This window comes from Caenorhabditis elegans, chromosome V, assembly GCF_000002985.6.
Source record: "Caenorhabditis elegans chromosome V".
Lineage (NCBI taxonomy): Eukaryota > Metazoa > Nematoda > Chromadorea > Rhabditida > Rhabditidae > Caenorhabditis > Caenorhabditis elegans.
In genome coordinates this window covers 16950310-16965895 of record NC_003283.11, presented here as the reverse complement: position 1 = coordinate 16965895, position 15586 = coordinate 16950310, and the positions used below count along the sequence as shown (strand labels likewise).

Here is a 15586-nt window from a genome sequence, read left to right as displayed (position 1 = left end):
GAAATTTGAGTGCAAGCGCGCTCCACTGCACCTTTCTCGTCTGCGTCTCCACCTTTCCCATTGTCTCTAATCCGTGACGAAACCTCATCATTTCTCGCATTTTGGAGGGGAATTCAAATTGATTTCTCTTGGTTTTTCTCGTTTTTTCTTGATTTTTCTCGTTTTTCAGCTCATTTTTAACCAAAAAATCGGATTTTTCAACTAAAATTCCGCATTTCAGCCATGGAAGACTCGTACAACGACATGGAAGACCCCGGCTTCCGCCAATTATCTGACATGGAGCTTCAAAAAGCGCTGGAAATGACCAAACAGAGCTCGATAAAGAACAATTTGATGCTCGGGCTCGACAATGAGCTTGACTTTGATTTTGGTACAATATTTGTCGAATTTTAAGCCGAAAACCCCGAAATTTCCAGATTTCGACGAGGATGAGGACCTGGATCAACCACAAATGGGCACACGAGCCGATAAATCGTTGGGATTGTTGGCGAAACGATTTATTCGAATGATTCAGTACTCACCGTATGGAAGATGCGATTTGAACACTGTATTTTTGAAAAAAATCGTGAATTTCGCAATTTTCGTATTTTTTAGGCCGCCGAGGCGCTCAATGTCCGGCAAAAGCGACGAATCTACGATATTACGAATGTTCTCGAAGGAATTGGTCTTATTGAGAAAAGAAGCAAGAATATGATACAGTGGAAGTAAGAAAGTCGAATTTTCAGCAGGAAAAATGACGTTTTTCAATGAATCGGCGGAAAATCGTATTTTAACAAGAAAAATGACATGTTTAGAAAAAAAATCAATTTTGTGTCAAAATATTGATTTTTCAGCTCAAAAAGCTTAAAATGCAAGAAATTTCGGAAAATTTCAGATTTTTACGTGAAAAATCGCATTTTCAGCCAAAAAATGGCGCTTTCCGGCAAAATGGATGAAAATCACATTTTTTGGAATATAGCTCCTATTTCCTGTAAAAATCGATAAATTCGATTTCTAAAACACTAATTTTTGAGATTTTTCACCGAAACAAATCGAATTTTCATATGAAAATTTCATTTTTGACACAAAATCACTTTTTAAAGTTAAATTTTCAATTCAAAGCTCAATTTTGTGGCAAAATCCTTATTTTTCAGCTTAAAAACATGAAAATTGCTGAAAATTTCAGATTTTTACGTGGAAAATCGGGTTTTCAGCCAGAAAACACAAGAAAAGGTCATTTTTAACACAAAATTACATTTTCAAAGCCAATTTTTCTATAATAGCCTCAATTTCGCTCCAATTTCGGTGAAAATCTCTATTTTCCGGCTCAAAAACCGCTTTTTTGCACATTTTTCCCCGGAAAACTCAATTTTTTGTTTTCAGAGGCGGTGATTTTATGCTAAACGTGAAGGAAGGGAAACGACAATCGGCCACAACAGAAGAAGAAGATCGAATGGAACAATTAAAAGCTGAAATTGAGCAATTAAATAAGGAAGAAGAGCTCATTGAGCAACGTCAAAGATGGCTTCAGCAGGTAGCGAATTTCCAGAAAATTTGATGAAAAATTTGCTGAAAATCGATGAAAATTGAGCCAAATTTACGCAAAAATTGGCTGAAAAATGACCAAAAATTTCAGAAAAATTCAGCCGAAAATTGAGAATTATTTGCTGAAAGTCGCTAAAAATTTGATCAAAATTGAGCAAAAACTGGCTAATTTTGATAGAAAATTGAGCAAAAATCACTGGAAATAAGGCTGGAAATTGGAAAAAATTTAACCAAAAAGTCCTGAAAAAAATAGAAAAATTCAGTCGAAAATTCTGGAAAAATATGGCTGAACATCATTAAAAATTGAGCCGAAATTTAGAAATAATGGGGCTGAAAATCGCTGAAAAAAGCTGAAAATTTGACTTAACTTCCTGAAAAATTAGTCTGAAAATCGTTGAAAACTGCTGAAATTTTGCCAAAATTTCCTCCAATTTTCTGAAAAAAATATGGATGAAATTTCGAGAAAATCAAGATAAAAATGGTGCCAAAATGATGAAAATTTTGTAAAATAAATTCTGGAAATTTCGGCTAAAAATTGCTTGAAATTGGTCCAAAACTGCTGAAATTTGGCAGAAAATTTCTTAAAAATTCAGTCAAAACTTCTGGAAAATTCGCTGAAAAATGGTCAAAAATTCATTAAAATTGCGGACAATTTTTCTGAAAATTTATAGGAAATTTCAGGCAATCTGAGCCAAATTTTCCACAATTTTTTTTTGAAATTTTTGGTCAATTTTTCGACAGTTTTAAGCCAAAACCGCTGAAATTCTCAAATTTCAGAGCCTCCGAAACATGACAGAATCCGTGGAGAACAACAAGCTCAGCTATGTGCTCCGTTCACAGCTCGCCGAGATTCAAGGCTCAGATCTTACGATTGGAATTCAAACGAGAGTCGGCACACAAGTTCGGCTCAGTGATCCGGAGGTAGAGAAGAAAATGACGCGAAAATTGGAATTTTCAATGAAAATTTAATGGAAAAACCTGGAAAATTGTGGAAAATTCATATTTTTCTTGGAAAAAACGGGTACAAAACCCGATTTTAACTGAAAAAAACGCTGATTTTTGCTCAAAATTAATTCTTTTTAAGAATTTTCGATGAGAAAAATGAATTTTTTAATTTAAAATACATAAAAAACTAGAAGACTGTCCAAAAACCGAAATTTCTGTCAAAAAAGTGTAAAAACTTCTCCTCGTGGAGTACACGAGCTGCGTAAATCTACGCAATATTTTTCTGTGTTTTTTGTATGCAAATTTGTAAAAAAAATATCAAAAAAATAAATTTTTGGCTGAAAAACGGTGAAACATAATTTTAAACAATATTTAAATACAAATTATTTGTTCTAAAAATTTTTTAAAAATTCTTAAATTTCCCTGATTTTTAGCAAAAATAACGAAAATTCTTCAAAAAATTTGATTTTCTGCTAAAAAAAGTGTAAAAGCCTCCCCTCGGGGAGTACACGGGCTGCGTAAATCTACACAAATAATTTTTTTCAGCTAAAAATTGATAAAACGAAAAAATTAAATAAAAATGTTAAAAAAAAAGAAGAAACTTTTTCAATTTTTAGAAAAAAAAAAGAAAAAAAAAGCTCCTTTTTCCAAAAAAAAGCAGAATTTTTTTTTGTAAATTTCCCAAAATTTGGCGAGTTTTCATTTTTTTTTTGTTGTAAATTTGACGATTTTCGTAAAACTGTCGTAAAATACAAAAAAATAGACTTTTTTTCGAAATATTTTGTTAAAAATCAGAAAAAAAATTTTTTTTAATTGATTTTAAAATTCACAGAATTTTTTTCGATAAATTTCAGAAAATTCCTGAAAAAACTGAAAAAGATTTTCAAAAAAAAAAACGCAATTTTCGCTCTATTTGGCTCTAAAAAACAAGACAATTAAACAAAAATCAGAATAAAAATTTTAAAAAAATTGTTTATAAAATTTTTGATAAATTTTAGAAAATTTCGGAAAAATCTTCTTTTTTTTCAAAAAAAAAATCGAACATTTTCAATTTTTATTTTCCCCCATTTTTTCCAATGAAATTAAAATTGCAGCAAGTCGATTTTTGATCGAAAAAAAGCATTATTTCTATGTGAAATGCATAAAAACCTATTACGGGAACAATAAATCATGAGAATGCGTACTTGGTGCATTTTATTTGACGCGCGATATCTCTTAGCGAAAACTACATACAGTAAATGCTTAAATATCTATTGTTATTTGAGTTCTTACTGTAGTTTTCGCTAAGAGATATCGCGCGTCAAATAAAATGCACCAAGTACGCATTCTCATGATATATTGTTCCCGTAATAGAAGACTGCCCAAAAACTGAATCTTCTGTCAAAAAAGTGTAAAAGCTTGTCCTCGGGGACTACGAGCTGCGTAAATCTACACAATATTTTCCTGTTTTTTTTCTCAATTTTCGCTTTTTTTTTTGTATGCAAATTTGTAAAAAATATCAACAAAAATTTTTTTTTGGCTGAAGAACGACGAAAAATAATTTTAAACAATTTACAAATCATTTGTTCTAAAAAATTTTTTTTAAATCACACTTGTTTCTTAAATTTCCCTGATTTTTAGCAAAAATAACGAACATTCTTCAAAAAATTTGATTTTCTGCTGAAAAAGTGTAAAAGCCTCTCCTCGGGGAGTACACGAGCTGCGTAAATCTACACAAATAATTTTTTTTTTGGATAAAAAATTGATAAAACGAAAAAATTAAATAAAAACGTAAAAAAAAGAAGAAACATTTTCAATTTTTAGAAAAAAAAAAAAGGAAAAAAATGCTCTTTTTTTCCAAAAAAAAAGCAGAATTTTTTTGTAAATTTCCCAAAATTTGGCGAGTTTTCATTTTTTTTTTGTTGTAAATTTGACGATTTTCGTAAAACTGTCGTAAAATACAAAAAAATAGACTTTTTTTCAAAATATTTTGTTAAAAACACAAAATTTTGTAAAAAATCCGAACAAAAATTATTAAAAAATTCATAGAATTTTTTTTGATAAATTTCAAAAAATTCCTGAAAAAACTGAAAAAGATTTTCAAAAAAAAACGCAATTTTCGCTCTATTTGGCTCTAAAAAACAAGACAAATTAAAAAATATCAGAATAAAAATTTTTAAAAAAATTGTTTATAAAATTTTTGATAAATTTTAGAAAATTCCGGAAAAATCTTCTTTTTTTTCAAAAAAAAATTTTCAATTTTTATTTTCCCCCATTTTTTCCAATGAAATTTTAAAAAAATTGCAGAAAGTCGATTTTTGATCGAAAAAAAGCATTATTTCTATGTGAAATGCATAAAAACCTAGAAAACTGTCCAAAAACCGAAATTTCTGCCAAAAAAACTAAAAACTTCTCTTCGGGGACTACACAAGCTGCGTAAATCTACACAAAAAATTTTTGTGTTTTTTTTTTCTCAGTTTTCGCTTTTTTTGTATGCAAATTTGTAAAAAAGTATTTAAAAAATAAATTTTTGGCTGAAAAACGACGAAAAATAAATTCTAAAAATTTACAAATTATTTGTTCTAAAAGATTTTGAAAAAATTACACTTGTTTCTTAAATTCAGCAAAAGCAGAATTTTTTTGTAAATTTCGCACAATTTGGCGGTTTTTTAATGGAAATTTGACGATTTTCATAAAATTGTCGTAAAATACAAAAAAAATAGTTTTTTTTCAAAATATTTTGTTAAAAATCAGAAAAAAAATTTTTTTTAATTGATTTTAAAATTCACAGAATTTTTTTTCGATAAATTTCAGAAAATTCCTGAAAAAACTGAAAAAGATTTTCAAAAAAAAAAACGCAATTTTCGCTCTATTTGGCTCTAAAAAACAAGACAATTAAAAAAAAATCAGAATAAAAATTTTAAAAAAATTGTTTATAAAATTTTTGATAAATTTTAGAAAATTCCGGAAAAAATTTTTTTTTTCAACAAAAAATCGAAAATTTTCAATTTTTATTTTTTCCCCATTTTTTCCAATAAAAAAAATTGCAGCAAGTCGAGATACACGGTGGACCATCTTGGTGTTACCTGAAAGATCCCTCTGGACCCCTCCGAGCCGCCATCGTTTCCAACCATGAGCTACATGATTTTGTACAGAGAGAACGAGCAAAACGGCCTGGTGAAGAGCACGTTGACGCTGATGCTCCAGATGAAATGATGGATGATTCAAGATATCGGAATCGGCGGACGATCAATGATGATGAAATGTTTGGTTTTGAGCAGAAAGGTGCTGCTGAATTGCTGGAAATTTTGCTTATTTTTTAAAGCAGAATTTTGAGAAAAAATGGATTTTTTTCACTGAAAGTAGCTAAAAAATAGCTTAAAAATGAAGAATTTTGAAAAAAAAAATTGGAAAAATCATCATTTTTTCCAAGAAAACACCAAAAAAACTGGACTTTTATGGACGTTTTTTCGAAGCTAAAAAATCCAAAAAATTTACTTTTTCTGATAAAAAACATTTTCCTTTTGTTTTCTGCACCGTTTTCTAGAGTTTTTCGAATCGAAAAATAATTCTCAGATTTTTTCACATGAAAATTTGAAATTTAAGCGAAAAAAACATCAAAACTGTTTTTTAACAAAAAAAATTGAAAAAAAAAACCGGAAAACCTAGAAATCCGCCAAAAAATTTGAGAAAATTTTCACAAAAAAAAGCATAAACTGAATTACATAAAATTCTTTTAAAAATTACAGAAAAACTGGGAAAATTTGGGAAAATTACCTCTTCTTTTTAATTTTATTTTTCGCATTTTATGAACGAAAAGTTTGAAAAAAAAACGTTTTTCCAGCATTTTTTGCCCCACAAACTTAAATTTTAAATAAATTTTCTAAAAAAAAATTCAAAACCCTAAAACTCCTCAAAAGTGTTCAGAAATCCGAAAAATTTGTTGTAAATTTTTTTTTTAGAAAATTTTAATTGAAAAGGCGATACGTTTCTTTCCGAAATGTTATGAGCTGAAATTGTAAAAAATTTAAATTTATTTTAAAAAAACTGCTAGTATTAAAAAAAAACTTTTTCACTTAGTCTTGATTTCAAATTTAAAAAAAAAATATTTTTTCACCAAAAATCAAAATTTGAACCACAAAACCACAAAAAATGCCGAAAGAATGCTTGATTTTTAAATTTTGGCATTTCCTCCAAAATCCACGACCAATCAGCGTCTTCGATCTCCGCCCACTTCTTCTGATTGGTTGAAAAGTGGGCGGAGTGAATCGCTGATTGGTCGCATTTGGAAGTTTTCTAGATTTTTTTCCGTGGTTCTTTTGTGGGTTTTTCTGAGTTTAAGAGCTTTTTACAGCAAAAAAAATGTTACTTTTCCAATTTTTTCAGTCCCAGCGATGAAGCATCTGGAGCCACCACCGGCCAGCGATGACTACGTTTATTCGAGCACCGGAGACGAGTATCGAGGAGATTCTATAGTCGATTTGTACGGAGATTAATTATTTTAATATTTTTTTTTTAAATTTCGAATTCTGCGACCATTTCTCATTTTACATCTATTCATTTACTCCAAATTCCAAATTTTTCCCCAAAAAAATTATCGATGTTTCGGCTCCAAATGTTATTATTTTCCCATCCACAGTGCCCACACAATTCATAATGTGCCTCTGGAGAAAACCTAACGTATTTCAATTTCTATCCCAAATTTTTATTTTTCAAAAATTTCTCAGATTTTTAAATTATTTGTCACACTTTTTTCTGTATTCAAACTGAACTTTTTCACTTGGATTTGTACGTTTTTTTTTTGTTCAATTTTAATGGATTTTCACTTGAAAACCCCAATAAAAACGGGATAAATCGACGTTTTTGAATGCTTAAAGCTTTAAAAAATCAGTGAAAATTGTCCAAATTGGGGAATTTTAGCCCCAAACACTTCTCCACGCGGAGTACACGAGCTGCGTAAATCGACACGAGGTTGCTTTTTTTAAATTTCATCGTGCCTACCACTTGCCTACCTGCCTAGGTTCTAGCGCTTCCCTCATGTGAGCTAATGCGCTCCAGTGCGAAACCTAAAATAGAAAAATTCGAAAATGTTCCTGTATTTCAAGCCTAAGGTTGGGCTAGGCTTGGGATTTTAGGCTTAGCCTTAGGTTTTTGCCTAGGTTTATGCTTATGCTTACATTAGATTTAGGCTTAGGCTTAGGCATAAACTTAGGCTTTGGCTTAGACTTAGCCTTAGACTTAGCCTTAGGTTTATGCTTATGCCTAGCTTTAGGCTTAGGCTTGTGCTAAGGCTTAGACTAAGTCATAGGCTTCGGCTCAGGCTTAGGCTTAGGAGGCCTAACCGGGAAGCAGGGCGGACAAAAAACTGTTTTTCTCATCTGGTCAACCTTTATTAAAACGAGTAAGAAAAATAAAATTCAAAAACCAAATTATTATCAAATTATTATTACACGAACTTACATCGGCCTTTTCCCACACACCCATCCAGTATAATCGGGTATAGTGCAACTGCAAAAATGTTAGATATATCTAAAACTGAAAATTACAATCTGAAGCTTACAATTGGTCAGACATGAAGCCTTGCCAGTTCATGAGAAGACAATGTTCGCTGAAATGTGGGAGCTGTATTTGAGGGGTTCTGGCCTTCCTCATTGCATTTTTCGCGCTCCGTTGATAATCGCACGTGGTGTCAGCAGGCTGCGGTTTGATCTACAAAAAATGCGGCAATTTTTTTTAACCATGCAAAATCAGTTGAAATGTTTACGTCTCTTCTCCCGCATTTCTTGGAGATCAAACCAAAATGGGACACCACGTGCAATCGCCACAGCGCGTGGGAAAGTCGTGTACTACTCAGGAACACATTTATTTATGTAGTTTAGTGAAAAGCGGCTTTGTAACCTCTTTTCAAGAATCCCGTTTTACCTATGTCCGCGAAACTATAAAATTAGCAACTTCCGCTTACTTCAGGCTTCCGTTGTTCGGCTCAGTTGCAACATTCCAAATAAATGCATCGCTGCCGGTGGCTGAGCCGTCCGTCCATTCGAACGATGTCGTTTTCGAGCATGTTGCGGTCAATGGTGAACTCCAACATGCGGCCGTCCTTTGAGCGCCAAGCCACACTCCAACAGTATTGCCATTCAATGAAACATATGAACCTGGAATCAGACGCGATTATTCTCACACTTTTAGCACAACACTATACTTACTAACTATGAATTCCCTTTCCGTTTGATCTTGAATTCCGCTGACTACTGCTCCCTGAGCAGCACACATGCTCACTGCGTTTGCTTTATCTCCAAGACCAATAAATACCTGAATATGTTTTTTTCTCGAAACCAAATTTTGCCCTAGAACCACCTTAATGCACCATGTCCCACTAGGTCGTTCGAACTGCTCCCAGCCTGTCGGGCACGGAACTTTAAGCTTTAATAGTTGATGAATAAAATTGGGCTAGAACCTAACTGGGAGTTGTTGTGGTCGTAGATGTTGTCGTTGTAGTTGTGGTAGTTGTTGTAGTGGTTATTGGTGCCGAGGTGGCTGGAAACTTTTTACTTTGGTAGGTAGGTACAAAGACTTAACTGTCTGCCTACTCGGGCTTTTGACAGACCCCAAGCTAGCCTAACAGTGGTGAAACGATGCAGTCCCCCTTCCCTCGCCAGTAAAGAAAATCTGCGAGAAAGTATTTTCACAGTACATCCCTAGGTTTGATCAAAACCTGATTCTTGGCTTTTGAACCAGAGAAATTTTAAAAAAATTTCATTTGGAAGATTATGATCATCAACTAATCGCAGAATATGACTTCCGAAAATATGTAAAACCGACAAACAGTTTAAGCGGTAGGCAACTTACTTTCAATTTGCTGAGTTGGAATACATGAACGGGCAACAGAAATAAGTACAAATAGGCAGACACAAATCATAATGGATGTTCTCGATTTGATCTTGACTTGGCGTAGTTTTATCTCGGAAAAGGCACTGCCGAAACGCTTAAGCAATCGCCGCTTTCGATTGTCCCACAATTGTCGTTGGCGAAGTGGACTTATGATCTTTGAAACGCCCCCCACCCCCCTCCCAATCCCACCCACGCCTTTTTACAATTTAAAAAGATCTCACAAGTAGTGGTGATAGGCTCCATGAACCGCGTCGTAGTTGGAGCATAAGACGTTGCTGAAACTCGTAATTTTTGGACATGAGATCTAAGGGTTCAATTACTTTCCACTTGTTGCGTGGGGATACACGCATTGATAAGGGTGGGAAGTAGGAGAAGAAGAATTGGAATGGCAGGGAACATATTCTACGGCGGGATAAAAAGTGAGAGATATTTTGAGATTTGAATCCACAACTACCTCCGTTGGCTTATCAAATCCAGTTTCATCTCTGCAAAACGGCGAGGATGATCACTCTCAAAAAATTCCTACATGATCATTTGATTGCGTGAAGGAGGAAGTATTTAGTTCTTCCAGGATTTGCCCACCAGAGTTCAGTTTTTCAATTAAAGTTTTTGGTGGTTTATCCATTTGGCACTACTATGTTAGAGTCATTCACCGTATCCTATTACTCTATGAGTTTCTAGTTTGTAGTCTATGTAGTCTATGTAGTCTATGTAGTCTAGAAGTTTTGCCTCTTGGTAGTGAGGTAGGAGTACTGTAGGATTACTTCAGTTAAAGTCAGCTCATAAAGTCTGGGGTCATCAGGTGCGGCCCACGACTGATGTTAGAATAACATCATCATACTCAATTGAAAAAAAAAAATGTTTCGATTTTAATCTTACATATTTGAAACATAGTTAGTTCAATTTCAAACCGAGAATTAAATTATTCCAATTCATCAGATTTTGCTAATAATTCCGCTGGTGCTCACTTATGCACTATAGTTATCAAATCCTGTTATCATATCAAATTTTTGTGAAACGGCTAAGATGATAACTTGCAAAAAATACCTACATGATCAAATGTGTTGAGGAGGAAGTATTTACCGTATTTCCTCTAATAGGATTGCACCCAACTACTCAACTTTAAAAAGTTATAACTCGGTTCGTTTAAAAAAATCAATAAATTTTCAACTGCAATTATATAGAAAAACACCTAACAGGTGTTTTGTCAGTTGATCATTTTTCAATAAAACACACGCCAACTGGAATATATGTAAACTTTCAAAGTTTAACAATGGGTGCAAGACTCTTAGAGAAAATACGGTAGCTATTCCTGAATTTGGCCAAATGGTCAGTGTTCAATTTCTTTGTTCAAGTTTTTGGAAGGGTTCAGCAACTTTAAAATACTCGGTTAGAGAAATTTAATCCCGTTGAATGAATTGAATTGAATAAACACATGTTTCAGTTTTTGGTAAGGTAGTTAAAACATTGTAAATTCGTAAATTCCATTCCAAATCGACAGCTCTCTTTTCGATCAAAAAGTTCCGCTGATATTTTTGTAATTGTGTGTTGCATGAGTTACTTTTTTTTCTTAGATGTTAGATTCCTTTACTAATTTTCAATCTCTAAACATTTATTATTTCTTAATGTCCAAAACAGGTGATTTTCATAATCACGACTCCTGCCATAAACTCGGAAACCCACAATAATAATGAATACCTCATGCACCCCCGACGTTAATTTTCTCGATTCCCCACAATTTCTAGCCATATCAATGCATATTGTCACTGCAACTGTCACTCCATTCCACTTACTCGGGCTATACTGTATCTTATATAAAACTCCTGCGCAAATGAAGGCTGTGAAGTGGTATTTGTTAAATTTGCACGTTTCCGTCATGTTCTTCGACAATTCTGTGACACTTTTGGGTATTCCGTTTATATTGGCAACTAGGCTGGCCGGATATTCGCTTGGATTATTGAAATTCTCGAGCTACTCGTTTCTTGTGACTATGGCGGTGTCAGTACTATCCTTGCAATGTGAATGTTTTTAGTTAGCGCCTAGTAACTAAAAATCAAGTTTCAGCCGTATTCATTGCGATCTCTGGCATTTTCGAAAGTAGATTCCGTGTAATTTGCAAGTTTCGTTGGGTAGAAAAATGGAAAAAGCTAGTGAGCCCATTCTTCCTACCGTATCAATACATAGTCTACCCATCGCACCTAGCGTGCTGTGTATTTTTAATTCCGGATCAAGAAAGCGCATTAAAGGAGCTTTTTAAGGTATTCAGGGAAATATTTAGCTATAAGAATGAGACTGTTGAAAATTTCAGACTCTTCCCTGCCTACCCCGTGAAATATACGAAGCACCTATCTATGTGATAATTGAGGACATGCGTTATCCAATGCTCATGATAGTGTTAAACGTGGCAGCAGTAACAATTCAAATTTTATTCTTTGTTTTGTGTCTTGTTTCGAGTAGCTTAACTCAGCTGAAAGAGAAAAAAATGTCTCTGAAAACCTTCCAAATGCAAAAGCAATTCCTGATTGCCGTGATAGTGCAGAGCACGGCTCCAATTATTTGTTTCATGGTACCTCTTTTCTATTTTATATTTGCATTTTTTCTGGCGTATTATAATCAAGGAATGATCAATTGTTTACTGGTTATTGCGTCGATTCATGGACTAATCTCAACCATAGCCATGATGGTTCTTCACAGGCCTTACCGAGAAGTCTTGTCGAGTATGATTGTGAAGACACCGGAGGTCAAAAGATTGAAAGTTTTACAGTTGTCCACTATTTCTAGGTCAAAGATTGTCGTGTTGTAAGGTTTTTATTGTTGAAATGAATGATATTTTTGAAATCACTTTTCCATATCGGCTCGTAAAACACTGAGATTCGCTGGCAAACGGGTATTGAGAGGAACCCCTGCCAAAAACAATTTGTATAAAAAACCATATTCAAAATGTTTTATTATTATTAAAGGTAACTTGTGGGGATTTTGCTTCGAGTTACTTCAAGTGATGTAAACCAAAAAAATCAATAGGCAGGCCTATTGATCGGATTGTCTTTTTTAGAAAGGCTTGGGGATAGGTGGGTCATGGACCTGGAACTGAAGCCGAAAACAGACTTCGTGTTCGTTGGATCATGTTTTTGGACGCCAGGGACCGAGCCTAGTGGGTAGCTCACTATCAGATTGAAGCAACTTGAAGCGAAATCTCCCCGCAGCGTATTCACATTGGCGCTTTTCCACACACATAACCAACATAATCAGTACGAGCGCATCTGCAAAAAATATGTTCACTGAAAAGTGTAAAATGTTCTCCAACTTACGTTTGATCAGACATCAGGCCTGTCCAGGTCAAAACTAGACATTGTTCCCTGGAATAAGAGTTTTCAGTCCGAAACGTTTGTAGCTTTACAACTTACATTCCGCCTACATTGTTCGGCTCCACTGCACTATTCCAAACATAACCATCGGTACCGGTCGCCGAGTTGTCTGTCCATTCAAAAGAAGTGGTTTTTGAGCAGGCTGCGGTCTGGCCTTGTAAAGTCCAACATGCGGCAGTTCTCTGAGCACCAACCCACATGGAACCGGTTGAACCATACATAGAGATCCAGGAACCTGGAAGCAAGTATTGATAATACACTGTTCATCAATCTACTGTGTAATGTCTGATAGTTGTTCTAACTTTTGGCAGATCTTTGACCGAAATTGGAAATACTACTTCTTATACTGCCCGATCAATAACTGATCAAAAATCTGGCCAAAGTCTTCCCAAGATCTTTCCAAGGATATTGTTCTAACCAAACACTAAACTCACCAACTATGAAATCTATCTCCTCCTGATTTTGAATACCACTGACGACTGCTCCCTGCACAGAACACATGGAATCTGCATTTGAACGTGGTCCAGATCCAACAAACACCTAAGTTCTTTTGTGTGATTCATTCTCTCAAATCGTCTCACCCTAATGCACCATGTCCCACTAGGTCGTTCGAATTGCTCCCAGTCTGTTGGACACGGAACTGAAAATTTTAATCGTTGAAGAATGAAATTGTGTAGAACCTAACTGGGAGTGGTTGTGGTTGTAGACGTTGTAGTGGTAGTTGTCGTGGTCGTTGTGGTAGTTGTGGCTGAAAACGTTCGACAATTGTTGATACAAATTTTAATTTGAAGCGTTTAATCTGGATTTTAATAAATTTATGTTCCCCAAACAATCCTAGAAAATTGCTAGGTTATGCCAGGAGTGTGCGACAATCGAAACTCTCTGGCAAAGTGGGCATTTTGGCAGTTCTCTCAAATCTAACTTCATATTTTTACAGAAAAACTAAACTATTGAGTAATATATTCAGTTCAAAAAATTTATGTTTTACCACTTACTTTCCACTTGCTGAGTTGGAATACAAGAGTTAACGGCAGAAATAAGTACAAAAAAGCAGACACAAATCATATAGGACGATCTCAATTTGATCCTGTCTTTGCGTGGATTTTTCCCAGAAAGGACAATGCCGAAACAATCACCCATTGTCGCTTGCCGTGGACAGTTGATCTTTTCAAGCCCCACCCACCCCGAGTGGATAGTCTTTTAAAAATCTTACATGTAGTCGTAGTAGGTGCCACAAAAACTGTTGTAGTCGGAGCAAGAGTTGCTGAAACTCGTAATTTCTGGGCATGAGATCTAAGGGATCAATTACTTTCCACTTGTTGCGTGGGGATACACGCATTGATAAGCGCGGGAAGGAGGAGAAGAAGAATTGGAATGGCAAGGAACATTGTCTACGGCAGGATAAAAAGTGAGAGATATTTTGAGATTTGATGCCAGACCTACCTCCGTTAGCTTATCAAATCCAGTTTTATCCTTGCAGAAAGGCTATGAAGATCACTAACAAAAAATGCATACATGATCATTTAATTTTGTTAAGGAGGAAGTGTTTTATGATTTCTAGAGTTTCATTTCAAATGTTTGTTTCTTCATTCATTACAAAAACAAAGAAGAATTTTAAAATAGTGGGAACGCATATTCTTTTACTGTACCTAATCACAAGTTACAGTAACCTTTTGTCCGTGTGACAAGCAAGGGTGTCAAGTCCCGTTTGTCCCGTTGTCCCGTTTTTTGAGTGTTTTCACGGGAACGGGACGTCCCGCTGTCGGAATAGAGTATCATGTCTTTGGCTAACAATTGACGTTTTTCTTTGCTGCTTAGCGCTCTGACAGTCAGGACAAAAAGGATTAAAGGATGTTCCGTTCTTGAAGAGTTATGCACTGTGGATCTGGGAATCAGGTACAGTATCTGGTGGTGGTCCCACTTGGCTATAATTTAAGCCACGTCCTAGCCGGGGACTGTGGCCGATAATCCAGTCGTGGATTGCTCCACTTCCCAATAGAGGCTAGGTGAACCTAGGGGGTGAGGCCTGGCTTGAACTCGTGCCCTACAGATTGCTAGCGGCCACCACTACCGACTGAGCTATCTACCCCCACAGCAGAAATTTCTGAAAATCAAAACTATCGATCTGGAGACCTTTGGGATCAATCAGTTTCCCATTGTTGTGCGACAGTAAAAAAAGGTGAGGGATAGGTCGATAATCGGTCATCTCTGTTGGCTTTCTCTCGGGACAATCTGTTGCGCCATACCTATTTAATCCAGTTTTATCTTTACAAGATGCCTATGAAGATCTTTAGCAAAGAAATTCTTTCTGATCATTTGATTCAGCTAAGGAGGAAGTATTTTGCTATTTTTTCTTACTTTATCACCTAAAGTAGGAACATAAAAACTTTTCCGTAAATCAACTATCTGTTTTGAACCGAATTGAGAAAACAGATTTACTGCGAATGTGTCTGATTGGAGGTATCTAGCTGCAGTTCATCGTAATACCTATCTTACCACATTTCAAACCTGAAGTTCTCGTAACAATTTTGATTGAACAATGCGGTGTGGATATTCGGGAAACATTAAAGAACCCTATGATCTTTCTTTTAGATACTGGGACAATCAATTGCGCCATACATATCACAGCCAGTTACATCCTTGCGAAATGATTTTGAAGATCTCTAGGAAAAAAGTCATTTTTATGAAAAGCTAAATTTATTTTTCTCCGCCCGGATGTTTGAAGTTTTACAATCGGAGAAAAAGTCTGAAATGTATTACATCCATTAATATGTCTTATAGTTAACAGTCTATAAACTTCCTAGCAACAAAAGTTTTCCAACCTCCACTGGCGTGCAAACCGATCGATCATAGTGAGAAATGGAATGATAAATGGTAAAAAG

The 15586-nt window shown here is 34.8% G+C and overlaps 4 protein-coding genes across 5 annotated transcripts; 2 read left to right on the top strand and 2 right to left on the bottom strand.

Moving 5' to 3' along the window:
• The first annotated feature begins 220 nt into the window (after positions 1 to 220).
• On the top strand, positions 221 to 7306 carry efl-1 (E2F/DP family winged-helix DNA-binding domain-containing protein). The gene is made up of 7 exons (NM_074888.7): positions 221 to 370; positions 417 to 547; positions 595 to 704; positions 1363 to 1513; positions 2302 to 2445; positions 5499 to 5733; positions 6835 to 7306. The coding sequence occupies exons 1-7, from the start codon at positions 223 to 225 to the stop codon at positions 6942 to 6944; spliced, it is 1029 nt and encodes a 342-aa protein (NP_507289.1). The 5' UTR covers positions 221 to 222; the 3' UTR covers positions 6945 to 7306.
• A 512-nt stretch (positions 7307 to 7818) lies between these two features.
• On the bottom strand, positions 7819 to 9367 carry clec-239 (C-type lectin domain-containing protein; the record flags this gene model as incomplete). Its single annotated transcript, NM_074887.3, has 7 exons — positions 7819 to 7956; positions 8009 to 8056; positions 8411 to 8603; positions 8655 to 8760; positions 8806 to 8864; positions 8911 to 8985; positions 9298 to 9367. 7 exons carry the CDS (start codon positions 9365 to 9367, stop codon positions 7905 to 7907), a joined length of 603 nt encoding a protein of 200 aa, NP_507288.2. The 3' UTR covers positions 7819 to 7904.
• Positions 9368 to 11029: 1662 nt separating this feature from the next.
• Positions 11030 to 12142, top strand: srh-206 (Serpentine Receptor, class H; the record flags this gene model as incomplete). Its single annotated transcript, NM_074886.1, has 3 exons — positions 11030 to 11357; positions 11404 to 11597; positions 11648 to 12142. The coding sequence occupies 3 exons, from the start codon at positions 11030 to 11032 to the stop codon at positions 12140 to 12142; spliced, it is 1017 nt and encodes a 338-aa protein (NP_507287.1).
• Positions 12143 to 12266: 124 nt separating this feature from the next.
• Positions 12267 to 14092, bottom strand: clec-238 (C-type lectin domain-containing protein; the record flags this gene model as incomplete). Of its 2 annotated transcripts, NM_001368478.3 has the most annotated exons (8): positions 12548 to 12599; positions 12648 to 12695; positions 12744 to 12939; positions 13139 to 13244; positions 13286 to 13344; positions 13390 to 13452; positions 13918 to 13968; positions 14014 to 14092. In NM_001368478.3, 8 exons carry the CDS (start codon positions 14090 to 14092, stop codon positions 12548 to 12550), a joined length of 654 nt encoding a protein of 217 aa, NP_001355529.1. The 2 variants fall into 2 exon arrangements, with proteins under 2 accessions (NP_507286.3, NP_001355529.1); NM_074885.4 differs by lacking the exons at positions 13918 to 13968; positions 14014 to 14092 and adding an exon at positions 13700 to 13844 and having other exon boundaries at positions 12267 to 12599.
• Between the last annotated feature and the right edge of the window lie 1494 nt (positions 14093 to 15586).